This window comes from Nyctereutes procyonoides, unplaced genomic scaffold (assembly GCF_905146905.1).
Source record: "Nyctereutes procyonoides isolate TBG_1078 unplaced genomic scaffold, NYPRO_anot_genome, whole genome shotgun sequence".
Taxonomy (NCBI): domain Eukaryota; kingdom Metazoa; phylum Chordata; class Mammalia; order Carnivora; family Canidae; genus Nyctereutes; species Nyctereutes procyonoides.
Window position 1 is genome coordinate 8,293,039 of NW_026575148.1, and position 16,237 is coordinate 8,309,275.

Sequence of the window (16,237 nt, forward strand, 5' to 3'; positions counted from 1 at the left end):
TTAATGCCCTAGGATCTAAACCAAATACCTGGACAGAGCATCCATCAGAAGGCCCATGTGGCACATAGGCTGCCAGTTGGCCCCCCACGGTCTCCACGTGGGTACCTGCCTCTCTGTGTACATAGGAGGAAGCCACGGAAAGTTTTAAGCAGGGGGGTGACATGATCAAGCAGTAGTGCAAAGGATGAATCTGGCATCAGACCAGGCCTTGAGGAGTCAAGGAGACTTGTTTGAAGGCCATTGTGAGGAGCAAGGGGGACCTAGACGACTTGAATGGCTCTGGGAATTCTTTAAACTTTGGATACAAAGAGATTGAAAGCAAAGGATCAAAAGGGCTTAGCAACAAGCTGGAGAGGGGGCAGGATCAAAATAGGTCTATGGTCCAATCACAGATGATGGAGGAGGGCTTGAAGCAAGACAAAGTCTTGTGCTTTTGGACTAAAGCTCTTGTCTGAAGCCCCATTCGTCTTTACCATAATGAACCAGCCAGTGCTGTAATCAGGAAGTATGCAAAGTTCTGGGTCTTACCAGAATAGAAAGTGAAATCAAAAGCAACTTCCCTTTCACTCAAATCTGCAACAGCATGGAGTAAGGTAACACATCAATATTTCTCTTCAATTTTGTCTTAAAGCTCAGAATTTTTCAGTGAGAATGATTGATTACTAGAACTTAAGCTACAAAAAATGCTAGATTGAGGAGCTCTTGTAATGTAAGGTGAGGCTCTGGGCGAAGGGAGCGAATCTGGCACTACTGCCTTGCAAAGTATGTGAGGTTAAGGTTGGGAGTTGATTTAAGAATCCCTCTGCTTTACTGACTCACTCTCTTTGGGAGATCTTTTAGCCTTTCCCAGACATTGGCTGCAATTCCTGTCTTGGATCGCAGGATGTTTTTGTTCACTGCAGTGCTCTTGGATGTAAAGGAAAGTCCCCGAGACCAAGGGTCAAGGACTATATATTCATCCCCATTTTGCTTGAAATTTCACATGTGATTTTGGGAAAGTCACTTACTCTTAGGTTCTTTATCCAGACACCAAAGATTTCTATCAGCCGGCCTTTCAAGGGCTGTATGAATAAATAGCAAGGCCTTTTTCTCCAGTCTTGACCAATGAAATACAGCTTTCTTGGAGTGTGTCTGCTACAAGTAGGGACAGAACTAATCCTTAATTTATGCCAGAAAATTCAAGTAATAATAATCACAATAATAATTTAATAGTTAACATTCATTATGTGCTTTGTATAGGCTAGTTGCGGCGCTATGTGAAATTCTTCCTATGAGTTATCTCATTTAATCTTCCTAAGGTGAGGATAGTATGATTATTACACTATTTTATAAGGTGAGAAAACTTACACTCAAAAAATAAAAAAAATTGGGCAGCCCAGGTGGCTCAGCGGTTTGGCGCAGCCTTCGGCCCAGGGTGTGATTCTGGAGACCTGGGATCGAGTCCCGTGTCGGGCTCCCTGCATGGAGCCTGCTTCTCCCTCTGCCTGTGTCTCTCATGAGTAAATAAATAAAATCTTTAAAAAAAAGTGTCCAAAAATCATATAGGTAAGTGCATTGGAACTAGTATTAGAATCCAAGCACTCTGATTCCCAAGCTCATGACTTATCAAATAAGCAATTATTCAAACATTTTCATTTTTAAAACATTCAGAAATTTGAGGTAATAGACCAATTATGGTTTTGTGTTTTAGAGGTTCTTGGAACACTAAGGTTTAGTAGCTGTAATTTTTTTTCAAAGATTTATTTATTTGGGAGACAAAGAGGATGAAGGAGGAGGGGCAGAGGAAGAGGGAGAGAGACTCTCCAGGAGACTCCTTACTGAGTGTGGAGCCCCATGGGGGGCTCAATCTCAAGACCCTGGGATCATGACCTGAGCTGAAACCAAGAGTCAGACACTCAACCGAATGAACCCTTCAGGTGCTCCTAGCCATAATATAATGCTTACCTAAAAAAGATAGGAAAAGTGTCATTATATTTTTTTTTAAGATTTTATTTATTTATTCATGAGAGAAACAGAGAGAGGCAGAGACACAGGCAGAGGGAGAAGCAGGCTGCCTGCAGGGAGCCCGACATAGGACTGGATCCTGGGACTCCAGGATCATGCCCTGGGCCAGAGGCAGGTGCTCAACCGCTGAGCCACACAGGCATCCCTCATTATCTTTTTAATTAAAAAAAATTTTCCTCAGCTTATTGAAATATAACTGACATTGTATTATTATGTAAGTTTAAAGTGTACGATGCATTGATTTGATACATTACATATTACAAAATGATTACCACCATTGCATTAGCTAACACCTCTATCCCATCCCATAATTACCATTTCTTTCTTGTGGTGAGAAAGTTACAGATCTACTCTTTTGAGAATACACTGAGAATCTACTCAACATTCAAGTACAAGATACAGTATGATTATCTACAGTCACTGCTGTACATTGGATCCCTAGAACTTGTTAAATCGTTATGTGCCCATTTCCCCCACTGCACAGCTCCTGGTAACCACCACTCTACTCTGTTTCTCTGAGCATTGCTTTTGTAGATTCTACACATACATGATATACGGTATTTATGTGTCTTTCTCTGTCTGACTTATTTCACTTGTCCTTAGTGAAATAATACATAAATATTTTCACTAAGAATATTAGAAACTCAAACTTTTTTCCTGTATCTTTTGATGTTTTGGAAATATACCAAGGGTAAACACTGAACTTGACCAGCATCCTTTCCACCAACAGCCATAGAATAAAGCCATTCAGATGATGCTATTCATTGAAAGAGGTGAAGTTCAACACCATTAATAATTATACCTGGTGTCCAAAGAACATAGAGTTTCATAGTGACTCAAGACAAAATAGAGACCACCTGTGCAGCTTATTTTCAGGTGTCCAGGATACAGCTAGAATGATGTAGCCAAATGTTAAAAACATTTAAACATTAATTCACTAAATCATTAGCGAATTCATTAGTGAATTCGTTAATTCATCATTAAACATAATTCACGCAGTGAATTTATATACCTGCCTTATGTTTATTGCATAGGAATGCAGAGGGAATTCTATACATGCAGTTTTAAGGCAGAGTCCTTTCTTTCATTTGGGCGCTACAGGATTTTTTTGTAATAACTAAATGATAGCTCAATTTCTACTTTATTGTGTGGTTATTTAGCTTGATCCTAACAGCAGGTTTTCTCCATTCACAAAAATACTTTTACTTTTTAAAGACTTATTTATTAATTTAATTCTTTTTCTACATGCTATAAATGTTTTCTTTTTCCTCCTAGGTCAAATCCATCTTTGAAACATATCGTTCGGATCCTGTGTGATGTAACTGGAGCTAGTACAGTGCTGTAGAGAATTATGCAATTTAGCCTGGATATTAATTTGTCTTCTGGAGAATGATTTAGTATCCATTTGTCTACAATGGCTAATTCATGCAGAAAACTGATATTTAATATTTACATGGGATTTTACTGCTCAGCCATCTTGCCCAAAATATGCATTTGTTCTCAGTTTTCAATGTCATCTACTGATCTGTTAAATACGGACCCTGGGGCTTTCCCAGTAGCCACCAGTGGGGAACCATTTCCTTGGAATAAGCTAAGGCTCCCCAGCATGGTCGTTCCCCTCCACTATGACCTCTTGGTCCATCCAAATCTCACCTCTCTGGACTTTGTTGCATCTGAGAAGATTGAAGTCCTGGTCAGAGATGCAACCCAATTTATCATCTTGCATAGCAAAGATCTTGAAATCATGAATGTCATCCTTCAATCAGAGGAAGATCTGAGATACAGGAAACCAGGGAAAAGGCTGAACATTTTGCATTATCCTGCTCATGAACAAATTGCACTGTTGGTTCCAGAGAAACTTATGGCTGATTTGAGATACTCTGTGGCATTTGATTTCCAGGCCAATTTAGCCAGTGGTTTTGAAGGATTTTATAAAAGCACATACAGAACTCGTGGTGGTAAAACAAGGTAGGACATTGCTCTAGCTGTTTAGTCTCTTGTGATACTTTCCTTATGGGTGACATCTGTTTGCCAGGAGCCCATTTCAGCAGTCTTTTATGAAAAGCTCAATAAACTGTGAGAAACTTGGAAGAAGCGGCAGCTCTGCAATTTATTAAGGAAATCTCTATAAAGATGGGAACACAAAATGCAGAGGCATAAACAACTAGAGGGAGAATGACTAGGACAGATGAGTATGTGACTGTGTTGAGACAAGTATATTCGTGTGCTAGGGAGAAGGACGGTCCTGGCACAGAAAGCTGAAATAGGGAAGGCTTCTCAAAGGAGGTGAGTCTTGATCTGGAACCAGAAGGAAATGCAAGTGAGATTTGGGCTGAGAGAAAGGAAGTGAGAATGTGTGTACATTGCCCAGGAAACAGCATGACTCAAATCCAAGAGGCAGGAACAAGTCTGTTTGGAGAAATTAGAAATATGGATTGACCGGCATGGATTAAGGACAGTGACAAAGGAGAGAAGTAGAGTATAAAGGGGTCAGATCATGCAAAGACTTTGAACCTCTTGTAGGGAGGTTAGGCTCCTCCAGTGCAGTAGGAATTCTCAGGAGCTTCTGATCTGAGGTATGCTCCATAAAGCTCAAGTATATGTTGAGAGTACATTACAGAGAGGGAGAGAGGGGACATAGAGGACGGCAATTATTTAGGAGGCCATTCCAGTGGTGTGAGCAAGAAGTGAGGGTGGCTTGAGCCAGGCTAGTGGCAGTGCTTATGGAGTCAAGGGACTGAACTTGGCATTTGTTTTGGAGGGTAAAACAGAATTTTCTGATAGTTATGTGAAATTAGAGAAAGAGAAGCATCAGTGATGCTTTATAGAGTTGGTGCTTTGGTTGCCCATGGCCAGGGTCCATCTGGGAGGGAAGAGGAGTCTGGTTTCAGTACTTTCCCACCTTTTATCAGTGACACTCAACAGCCAGTTAGAGAAACCCAAATACAGTGGCTTAACCACAGAGGAGGCCATTATTTTCTCATGCAACAGGAAGTCCAGAAACAGGGCAGCCCAGGTTTGCTACAACCCTCTTCCGTGCTATCCGGGACCCAGGCTTCTTCTATCTTTCTGCTCAGCACCCCTGGCATGTGGCTTTCCTCCTAATACAAAATGATTTCTGCACCTCTAGGCATCAAGTCCACATTGTAGGAAGGGGGTCGGGGGTTGGGGGAGAGAAAAAGGCAAAAAGAAACATTTCAGCTGAATATTTTACAAAGTTTTCCCACTCATTGACTTTAGCCAGGCCAGAATGAGTTATATTGCTCCACCAAGTTGCAAGAGAATCTGAAGAGGTGATTCTTTTATCTGGACACATTGTCTTCTTGAGTAAAATCAGGATTTCATTGGCACTGGAGAAGGGGAATGAGTGGGTGACTTTAGCAAAGTCTGCTACATATCTCTTCTTTCCCGCCTTAGGTGCTCACTGCCCTCTGGGGATTCATGTGCCGTCCCCCTCCCCTGCCTAGTCCCCAGAAGTCTACTTAGGGGAGTCCTTTAGGCCCATGTCTTTGCCCCTCCCCTTGGGGATACCCCCTCAATGCAACCTCATTTCTCATGGGTCTAATCTCAGCCAGCATAGTGGCAGATAGGGAATTTATTATCAATTTTGCTCACTTAGGCAACATGTGACCAGTGTGGCTTTTTCATTTTTTGAAGTGACAAAGCCTTCACCCCAAAGAAGTACTTTTTAAGGATACCATTTTGGGAGATGTGGGAATTTGGGAGGGGAGGGGAGGATTTTTTTGAGTACAGCTCTTGTAACTAACCTCAGGCTATTTGTGACTCTTCTTAAGATTAGTTCTCTTCATACTCAATCACATAGTAGGTCTAACACGTAGGATGATTTGCAGGACAGTGTCAAGAGACTCATGAATCTCTCTCTCTCTCTCTCTCTCTCTCTCTCACACACACACACACACACACACACACACTCACACACACGACTTAACCTAAAATATAGAATAATCCAGTCAACAATAGTTCTGTGAGAAGCAAGAAATCACTACTTTGCATGCAGAGCCAAAATTAATTGTGCAAGTAGCAGAAAAGAAATTGAATTTTCCACTTTCCCAATATAGACTTACTATAAACAAAAGTTCACAGCAGTGAAAATTCTTCCGGGCATGTGGAACTCCTTTATTCTTGTAGTAGCTGCTACCAAATCCAAATAAAGCCGGAAGTTCCAAGCAAATCGTTTGGCTCCCCAGCCTCATTCTCCAATCTATATTATAGAAACAAAGTGAATTGAGGCGCAATTATCCTGACAGCTCCTCTTCTTTCCCTCCTGGGCCTTCTCCACCTTTATTTCTCCTCCTTCTCTAACAAAACTCTGCACTCCAGGTTTGTTTCTTAATTGAAGCTTAAAGTCCAAAGAATACGTCTATAATTATACAATTTCAGGCATTATCAAGGTGATAAGGTAGAGAGATTTGTCAGAATAACTATGTATCTATTATAGTCTGTGGACTGGAACTACTTTGCTGGAAAGCAGAGAAACCTAGAAGTTTCTGGGAGTTAGACTCCGCCCCCCCCCCCACCCCGTGGGGTACAGAATATGAAATCCCAGCTCCTTGCTTCCGATAGGGGAAAACTCAAAGGTGTAGTTTCCATTCCAGAGCTCCCCAGAGTGCAGGCTGAAGCTGGATCCAGCCTGGCTTTTTCTTCTGTCCTCTCCTGTTTCCCTCGCTCCTTCCCTACCTCCTTAGCATCTCCTGGGGGGCATGTTTTTAATAAAGCAGGGCCTGCTTCCTGAGAACACAACCTAAGACATCCCTGATATTCACAAGTACTCAAATCTCCAACTGAAGCCCCCTCCTTAGGGATGGTCCTTACCCAATAATAATCGTAGTCACTTTTGGCATCAAATTGATGGGGCGTGCCTATTTCATTTAGCAGCTGAGTCACTGAAAGTCTCTGATCCTTGTCAACTACGAGTATGAAGGAGGTCATGTAAGTGGACTGTGCAGCACTGTGCATTATTCATGATTGGCAGCCACCAAACACAATTTGACCCCTGTTTTATTTAAGAAGACAGCCTAGATTCACTAAGATGATGGTTTGAGAAGTCAAATATATCACCTCCAGGTTTGATAACCTGTGTCCTGATGGCATAGTGCATTTCTTTTCTTGGTTTCACTTGCAAATTCTGGCCGGTGGTTTCTTAACTTCACAGAATAATTGCAGTAACGGATTTTGAGCCAACTGGAGCACGGATGGCTTTCCCTTGTTTTGATGAACCACTGTTTAAAGCCAAATTTTCCATCAAGATAAGAAGAGAAAGTGGACACGTTGCACTCTCCAACATGCCAAAGGTATTGTCACTTTCAGAAACTTTGGGGGAATCATCGCAAGTTGACCCTTGGTCTTTTTTATTTATTTATTTATTTATTTATTTATTTATTTATTTATTTATTTACATTTCCTGTTTTCAAATTTAAGCCGTTATTTATTTTTTTATCCACCTACATATTCTATAATAACCCCAATCCTTCTAGATTTTAACATCATTCTGTGTGGGGCATTGTTATACCAGAAGTTAAAAAAAAACACAAAGTGATTTATATTTTATTTGTATTCATATGGAAACAATGTTCCTTTTAAATCTGTGTTACTTGGCTAGGGATGAAATTCAGAACCACGCAGACAGAGCAGCACTTCTCAAACTTTAATATTCGGATGAGTCATCTGAGGATCTTGTTAAAATTTAGATTCTGATCCAGCTTGGAGTGAGGCTCAAAGTTCTGGCTTTTTAACAAGCTCCCAGGTGATACCACTGCTGCTGGTCTAGGCATCACATTTAGAGCGGGAAGGATCTAGAGAACCCTGGAAATTCTGAGCTAGTGATCTCTGATCTCTGATGAAACTTAGAAATTCTTTTTTTTTCTTTTAAGTTCCATGGGTAACTCTTAAGATCGTCTGTGAAATTCATCTATTGTAGCCATATACTTTTTTTTAATTGAAAGAGACACTTGAACATTTTATTTGGACTCAAAATTCAGACTCGGAAAGATACAGCAGGCTGTGGGCCTCATTTGATATTTCCTCACTAATGATGTACTTGCCATTTGTGATGTTGGACAAAAAATATAAAATATTTCTCAACCACTGCTTGGAAAGTGAGACAAAATTAGAGGCTATTCTGATTGTTCTTTAGCAAAATGAGCAGCCCAGAAAGCAGCTGGGCCATCACAAGCCAGCAAGGGGCCCTACCACATTTTTCTCTCTGCCCTCCACAGAGATGGTCCCCTATGGATGAAGGGGAGAAATGAGTCGATAACATGAGACACTGAATTTCCCTAGATTTCTGTTTCATGCTGGTAAAGGTATTTGCTCTGATACACCGGCAGAGCAGATCAAGGTGGAAAGTGACAATACTCCATGTGACACATATCCTAGTTTTTCCCCGATCACAAGGACGGCAATTTAATCAGCCTACTCGTTTCGGGGTAAAAATGATCCTCTACTTGGAACTCCAAGTCTGCTTTCTAACTGAACGTTCATTTAAGGGCAGCTCAGTCTCTTTCCCGGCAGCTTTTAATTAATGTCATTTTTCCTATGAACAATCATGGAAGGTAATAAAAATATACTTATTGAAGCCTTTTAATTAAAATGTGGTGCAAATATAATTGCCATTTCATTATATGAGAATTTGGGTTTTTTATCTTTAGAATCCTCCAGCCATTTCTCATATTTAAGACAAATAAGTGAATATTTCAAAAATGTTTTATGCAATCCTTGAATACTTGCATTGCCTCAACTGACTTGTTCAGTTCTTTGGATTGTGCCTTTTCCAGCAAATACTGGCTTGACTTTCTGCTTCTCACCGACATGCCCAACCCAGGCTCTCTCAAAGTTGGCCGAAAAAGGACAACTGAAGAAATGCCACAATCGTACACTCTGGCCAATCGCTGTAGCAATTAAGTCGGGTTATGGATTGGTGAGAAGAAGCAACACATGCTAAGTTCTCAATCTGTTTAGTTAAGAATACAAGATTTCAAGGAAGTGAGGTGGCCAGCTAAGTTCTACTAGAGGCAGCCTATCTTTGGGGCCTCTCTTTGTTCCCTTCATTCCTTAAAGGAACACACACCTGCTGGCGACACTTGCTATGTAAGTAAAGTCCTGCCAATATTGAGAAACAGCTAAATCCTTGTCTAGCAACAAGTGTTCCCTACTTGGAGATTACATCATCATCCTGGAAGAACATACACTAACACCTCATATGCTTCCATTTAAGGCAATGTTAATCTACACGGGTTGTCCCCGGTTCCTGAACAAAACTCAGCCTCCATGGGCTACATCTGCATCTGGAGGGAGAACACAGAGGGATCGCCCATTTGTCTCCTAACCACTCCTGCCACCAGTGTCTAGTGTCACAGACTCTCATTCTCCTGTAGTCCCACAGCCTTCCTCCTCCTTCCCTCCCAGCTCTAACACCCTAGCCCTATTTTTTTTTTTTTTTTTTTTTTTTTTACAGAGTTTGTTCCTAAGACTACAGTCATAAGGCCCTCTCCCCGGCCTCTGCCATAATCCTCACCTCTGTAGAAATATGTGCTCATAGAATTCTGGTTGAGTCAGACTCCTAAAAAAAAAAAGAGATTGTTTTTCTGCAAAGTTAACTTGTAGGATATATAATAGGATATTATATATATATATATCATATATATATATATCATATAGATATATCTATATATCATAGTCCAATATATACTGCCACCTTTCTAAAAGTATTTGGTCAGTGTCTTCTGCTTTATTAAAACTTTGGACCTCATTTTTTTAAAAATAGAATTCTGTAGAATCAAATCCTGTTGCACAAAGACTAAATAGCGCAAACATTTGTTATTTAAGAATGCGAGGCAGTTTCTGGTAACACTTCAAGCTATTTTCTCTTGCCAAAGCAAACTGCGATCTTATCCAAACAGATAAAACATGTTTAACAAGCCCTGTCACGAGCCTGATGCCTTCAAAGGGATGTTGGGAGGGGAAAGCTAGTCTAAGAGCTGTTACCCATTTGAAGAAAGCGGTATTTTCAGATTCTTGGATCTGTGTCCGTTCAATATTTGGGGGCATTGTACCATGGTGGAGACCATCTCTGGGGCAAGCTATCCTGAGCAAATAAAGATAGAATTTGGTAATTACTCAGTGATTTTGATAGATGTGGCTGACCAGTCTGTAGGCTTAAAACTTCTTACTTCTTCCGGAGATAGGCAGAAGCTTAAATTACTAATGACCTCCTTGGCCTGCCTGCTTTCATTGCTGAATCAATGAAGCAAAGATAAAATAAGACTATGACTCAAGCTGTCACACAGCGAGTGAAAGAATGAGCAATGTCTTTGGAGTCACACGGTCACATCCACATCTTGGTCTTGCTGTGGAACTAGCCATGTGATCCTGGGCCAATTCAGTTAATGTTTCTGAGGCTCTGTTTCCTCACCTGTGAAATAACACCTACCTCACACATAAATAATAAGAGGATTAAAAGATGATGAAAAGTATTTCACAGAGTTTTGCGTCCCATTCCTTTCTGCAACAGAGATTTCTTATATAACAAACAAAGGGAAAGGAGACATTCTTTGATATTTTTCCTTAGAAGTACAGATTTTGAATTTATGCCAGTGTTGGAGATTACTGCATTTCAAAAAAGTAGAACCATCTAAAATATTTTTATGCTTTCAAGAAACAAAAAAGATTTGGCATCATTCTGGAATCCCAAAAGTGGTACCCTGAGTCTTTGAGGAAGTCCAGGGATTAAAAAAAAAAACCCACAAAAGGAGGAGAGGAGAGATCACAATATTATGATGGGCCATTAATTTCCTATAATGGTATCAAGTGTCCTTCAAAGTATCAGGACCTTCCTCTAACTAACCTGGCTTAAGTCATGGACATTGTCAAATACTCACATTTTCAAGTACTGTTTTTTCCTCTTCCTGTAGGTTAAGACAATTGAACTTGAGGGAGGCATCTTAGAAGATCACTTTGAAACTTCTGTAAAAATGAGTACATACCTTGTAGCCTACGTAGTTTGTGATTTCATCTCTGTAAGTGGCACAACCTCCTCAGGGGTCAAGGTGAGATTGAGTTCTAATTTTATGCACTGTCCTGAGAGCAATAAGCTTTTATTTTCTTAAGATTTCTTTTTCTCTTATTACTAAAGTATCATGTTTATTTTACAAAATAGGCAAAAAATAGTTTATAAATCCCATGACCAAGATACAATGATTGCTAATTTAGTGTAAACTTTTCAAATATTTTCTGTATGTATGTCAGTATATGAGAGTGTATACAATAGCTGTATATACTTACTCTTTACAAAATAAAGTTTAACCTTATTTCACTCTATTTTTACCATAATATGCCATACGAACTGAATGCCATTAAATTTTTCTATAATATTTTGTTATGATATTTTATAGTATATTTTATGGATATTTTCTATAATATTATGTTCATAATACCTTAGTGTTATATTGCATGGATGTACCAAAAATTTTAATCAGTATCTTGTTTTAGGACATTCATATTGTTTCCAATTGTTTTCTATAATAACTTTTTTCCCCAATGAGAGGTAGACTTTGTAATTTTTAAAGTCTTCATTATTTGAAAAAATTTACAACACCCAGTGAGTATCTTACAGTTTTGCAAATATCAATAGAGAAACATCATTATCATCATCTCCTTACCCTGAAGAACCAAATGTAGACATAAAAATATTCAAAGAACCATAAAATAATGCTTATTAAAAACAGCTATAATATGGCTATTTCAACTTATATACTTATTATACTTACAGATATATATATATATATATATATCTACAATGTATCTACATACATAACATACCCAGCTTCAGGTGTGCATAGGTAACAGAAATGTGAGCAGTCAGAGGGCACTATACTTCAAGTTCCAGTGAGCTTCCTAGGTTTCACATCCCAGCTCTACAATTTTCTATATGGGTGTATGGGTGACTTGGAGCAAATTAATTTTCATGTGTTTCTATCTTTTAATAAGGTTGTTGAGAGAATTCAGTTAGATTTCACATGTATACATTTAGCACTGTGCCTGATAAGCCATCAAAAAATGGTAACTATTAACATATCCTTCCTATAAAAGTTCTCAGGGATTTCAGATAATTCAGAGCAAGAAAGCAAATCATGAAATGAAAGTAAACCCATCCCTGAAACCTGATAAAAGTGGAATGTAATTTTATTTTTTTTCCACTCAGTGGCTATTTACTTGGAGGGAGTAAATGAACATATTTGGATATTCTTGAGTTTAGAGTCAACTAGATGGGAAGATGGATCCAATAAGTTCTTGAAGACTTTCCAACTTATGTACTTATGTTTTATTTTACTTGTGCTGGTGGACACAATTCTGGAAGGCTAACACTCAAGTGCTAGAATGCATGACAGTGATGAGTTCAAGTGGCATCTCATGATAAAATGGATCCATAAAGCTTGAAATTTACAGATTAGCACCTAGGAAATGGATTATAACAGGGAACACAGGGTCGTTTGTAATTCTTAAGACTGACTTTTGCTGTAATACTTTATGGAACATCTTATCCCCATCAAAAACATGCTTAATTCTATCACAATCATTTCTTGAAAAATGTGGTCTACCTTTCTTTGAGTGAGGACTGTCAGGAATGGAATTGTGCCAAGGATTTGTGATATTCAAAGACAACTTCTTCTGATTAATATTTCCAGGTGTCTATCTATGCATCCCCAGACAAATGGAGTCAAACACATTATGCTTTGGAAGCATCATTAAAGCTACTTAATTTTTATGAAAATTACTTTGATATCAACTATCCACTCCCCAAACTGGGTAGGTTCAAATTCCATGTCATTATATTTATTTTTGCTTATAAACCTTGCTTTGATTTTTTATATGTGATTTAAAGGAGTACTGAAGAGATTCAGTTAGCCCAGGAAGCAATAATTTTACTTCAGAGATGGTTCTTGAGCATAGAGAAGGTATTTATGAGAAGTACAAGTAGTGTGGATCATTTTATTCTTTTATTAGGTTCATATTAAAATAGCTGCATGGCAGGTTAGATTTAATTGAATGAAGTTTCCAGAGCATACAACCTTTTTCTATGCCTTAAAGATCATATGAAATGTATTTATTTTTTTTTAAGATTTTATTTATTTATTCATGAGAGACACACACACACAGAGAGACAGAGACACGGGGAGAGGGAGAAGCAGGCTCCATGCAGGAAGCTCGATGTGGGACTCGATCCCGGGTCTCCAGGATCACACCCTGGGCTGAAGGCCGCGCTAAACCGCTGAGCCACCCAGGCTGCCCAAAATGTATTTTATTTTTAAAAATATTTTACTTATTTGTTTATTTGAGAGAGAGAGAGAGAGTTTGAGCATGAGCAGGAGGAGAAGCAGATGGAGAGAGAAAGGGAGAAGCAGACTCTTCACTGATCAGGGAGCCCAACTCGGGGCTCAATCCCAGGAATTTGGGATCATGACCTGAGCCAAAGTCAGATGCTTACCCGACTGAGCCACCCAGGCAACCCTACAAAATGTATTTTAAAAATAACTGAAAAGAAGGGTACAGTATAGGAAAAATTAAACCAGATATAAGTATCTCTAATGACTATAGGAAATAATCCAATTAATATAAAATCATCAGTGCAATTTACAAAAGGAATTATTCCCACAGGTGAAGTACCAATGAATACTAATCTTTATTGATGCTAATTTATTTTTGATTGTCTTATAAATATTTGTTTTATCCACTAGAATTAACTAGTGTTAATTCCAGGCAATGTAATCACAAGTCAAGTAGCTTGGTTTGTTTCAACTTAAAAAGAATTACCTTTCTTTTTAGTCAAACAGTACTTCTTCCAAAATGACATAGCAGAATAAAAAGTAAAAATTCCAAGATTAAATATTAGCCAGAAATTTTATGACCTACGTGACACCGATGGCAAAGGATAAACATACACACACATAGAGATATAATATAAATTAATATACGTTATGCTCGACTTGCTTAAAGCTGATCACATTTCACTTTTTTTACTCAAGACTTTGTTAAGAGGTAGAAAAAATATCAATGCTGAAAAGGAAATTGAGGTCAGAAAAAATTGATGCCCACAGCTTTTTTCCTGTACTGCCTTAGAAAGGACACTTGCTCATAATAGAGGCTGTAGGTTCTTGAAGTACTAATTGAAATATTGACAATAGAGATTTCTCCTAAAAGATGTTTTTCTGAAATTAAAATCTCATTCTCTTTTTTATAGAAATGATTTAATTATGTTTTGATGAATCTCAAACATACTAAAAATTATTTAATACCTTTCAAAGTTTTTGAGTAGTATTAATACAAAATATGAGTATTTTTTTTAAAAAATCATTTCTTTATTCATGAGAGACGCAGAGAGAGAGAGAGGCACAGACACAGACAGAGGGAGAAGCAGGCTCCATGCAGGGAGCCCGACGTGGGACTCATTTGGGGACTCCAGGATCATGCCCCGGGACAAAGCTGGCGCTAAACCGCTAAGCCGACTGGGCTGCCCTAATATGAGTATTTTTTAAAAAAATGATTTTCTTAGCAGTAATGCACCCAAGGTATTTGCCGAGCTTAGCATGCTTCAAAACAAATGGTTAAATGTCAACAGGTTACTTCAGCTCTAACCAAAGCTGTATTGATAGAATTAATGCTGCTCAGTGATGGGTACTGACTATTTTCAGTGCAACTATGAGACACTGTGTCAATGTTACAATGGTCTTGATGTTTCCAGAAAACCTACTTATACATGAAAGCATCACAATGTATTTGAGGAGAAAGTAAACCTCATTTCTTAAAAAAGAAAAACAAAACCCATTTCTGGTGCAGAAGCCATAATGATCAAATATGGTTGTTCTTATTTCTTAGATCTAATTGCCATTCCTGACTTTGAATCTGGAGCCATGGAAAATTGGGGCCTCATCACATATAGAGAGACATCCCTGCTCTTTGATACTAAGACTTCTTCTGCTTCTGATAAACTATGGGTCACCAAAGTCATAGCCCATGAACTAGCACACCAGGTACCTGACACTCATGACATTTTCTTAGTATCAGCCCAAAAAAAAGCATTGTACAGTACATCAGCAGTCTTCCTGAAACAACATAAAATTATATCGTTTTACCCTTAGAGAGAACCTTAGAGACTATCAAGCCAAACAGTATGTCAAGTAGCAGAGATTTCAATTTCTAGACCAGGAGACTCACACAGGAGTGTTATCACAGGAGTGTTATCACTGGCCACTGTGTCATCTAAAACTCTTTAAGGCAAAGCCTTCCAATGCATTTTAGTAAAGAAGGTATGGATTATGCAGATACATAGGACACAGAATTGGAAACCCTACAAGTAGAGATTTCTATTAAAAGTATTTCTCCTTATACCCCTAGTCTAGGGCAAAACCAATCCCCCTTCAGTTGAAACCTGTCATTATATAGCCATCACGAGTACTTCAAGTTCAAGCCATTACAGGCAGCTGACCCTAGACACATTGCCTAATCCTCTAAATTTCATTGTCTTCGTCTATAAAATTAAATTAATAATACTCCCTGCTTCTTGCAGCTGTTGTAAAGAATTACAGATAAGTGTCAGTGCCTGTCACACTCAATAAGTGTTGGTTATTAATGATGGCAGCACTGATCTCTGCTACTGCTACCATTTCTTGCAGGCTATGAAATTTCCATTTCCTAGGCCATCTATCAACACTGTATTAGATGCAAATATGGAAGTGTAAAACTAGCTGTATGGATATCAGAGACTATTTTCCACTCTATTTCATTTCTGAAAATCCCTAGTAACAAACTGAATTGTTAAGGGCCCCAGAAATTCTCCTTCACCATGTAGACAAATACCATTTTATTGTATTTACTAGGAGCCAGCAATATCTTATTTTTAATTTTTAACTTTATCCTTTATCGTTATTATAATAATACGTTGGATTTTATTTAAGTAGTGAACCAAGTACCCAATTACATAGGAACCATGCTCAGCACTGTACTCTAAGAACATATGTACAGCTTCCTCTGGTTTAGAATCTCCCCACTGGCCCATCTTAAGGCTTTTGATCATTAGTCACTGATAGCCTTAGAGCACTTGACTGAATGTGAGGATTTCTAATCTTTCTACTGAATGTTCATAGAGAAATGGTTGGAGAGCTCTACTTCTGAGGCTCCTCTAGGCCTTCCTTTTACAGCTTCTCTTTCATTGGAGATG

The 16,237-nt window shown here is 38.7% G+C and overlaps 1 protein-coding gene across 1 annotated transcript in view; it reads left to right on the forward strand.

Annotated features, from left to right (window-relative positions):
• Window positions 1-519: 519 nt before the first annotated feature.
• The window catches only part of ERAP2 (endoplasmic reticulum aminopeptidase 2), a 40,308-nt gene continuing 24,590 nt past the window's right edge, over window positions 520-16,237 (forward strand). Inside the window, exons 1-6 of the mRNA XM_055312782.1 lie at window positions 520-593; window positions 3,280-3,972; window positions 7,178-7,316; window positions 10,935-11,069; window positions 12,708-12,828; window positions 14,896-15,050. Coding sequence (XP_055168757.1) covers window positions 3,419-3,972; window positions 7,178-7,316; window positions 10,935-11,069; window positions 12,708-12,828; window positions 14,896-15,050 — 1,104 coding nt within the window. The 5' untranslated portion in view covers window positions 520-593; window positions 3,280-3,418. The remainder of the gene's footprint in view (window positions 594-3,279; window positions 3,973-7,177; window positions 7,317-10,934; window positions 11,070-12,707; window positions 12,829-14,895; window positions 15,051-16,237) is intronic.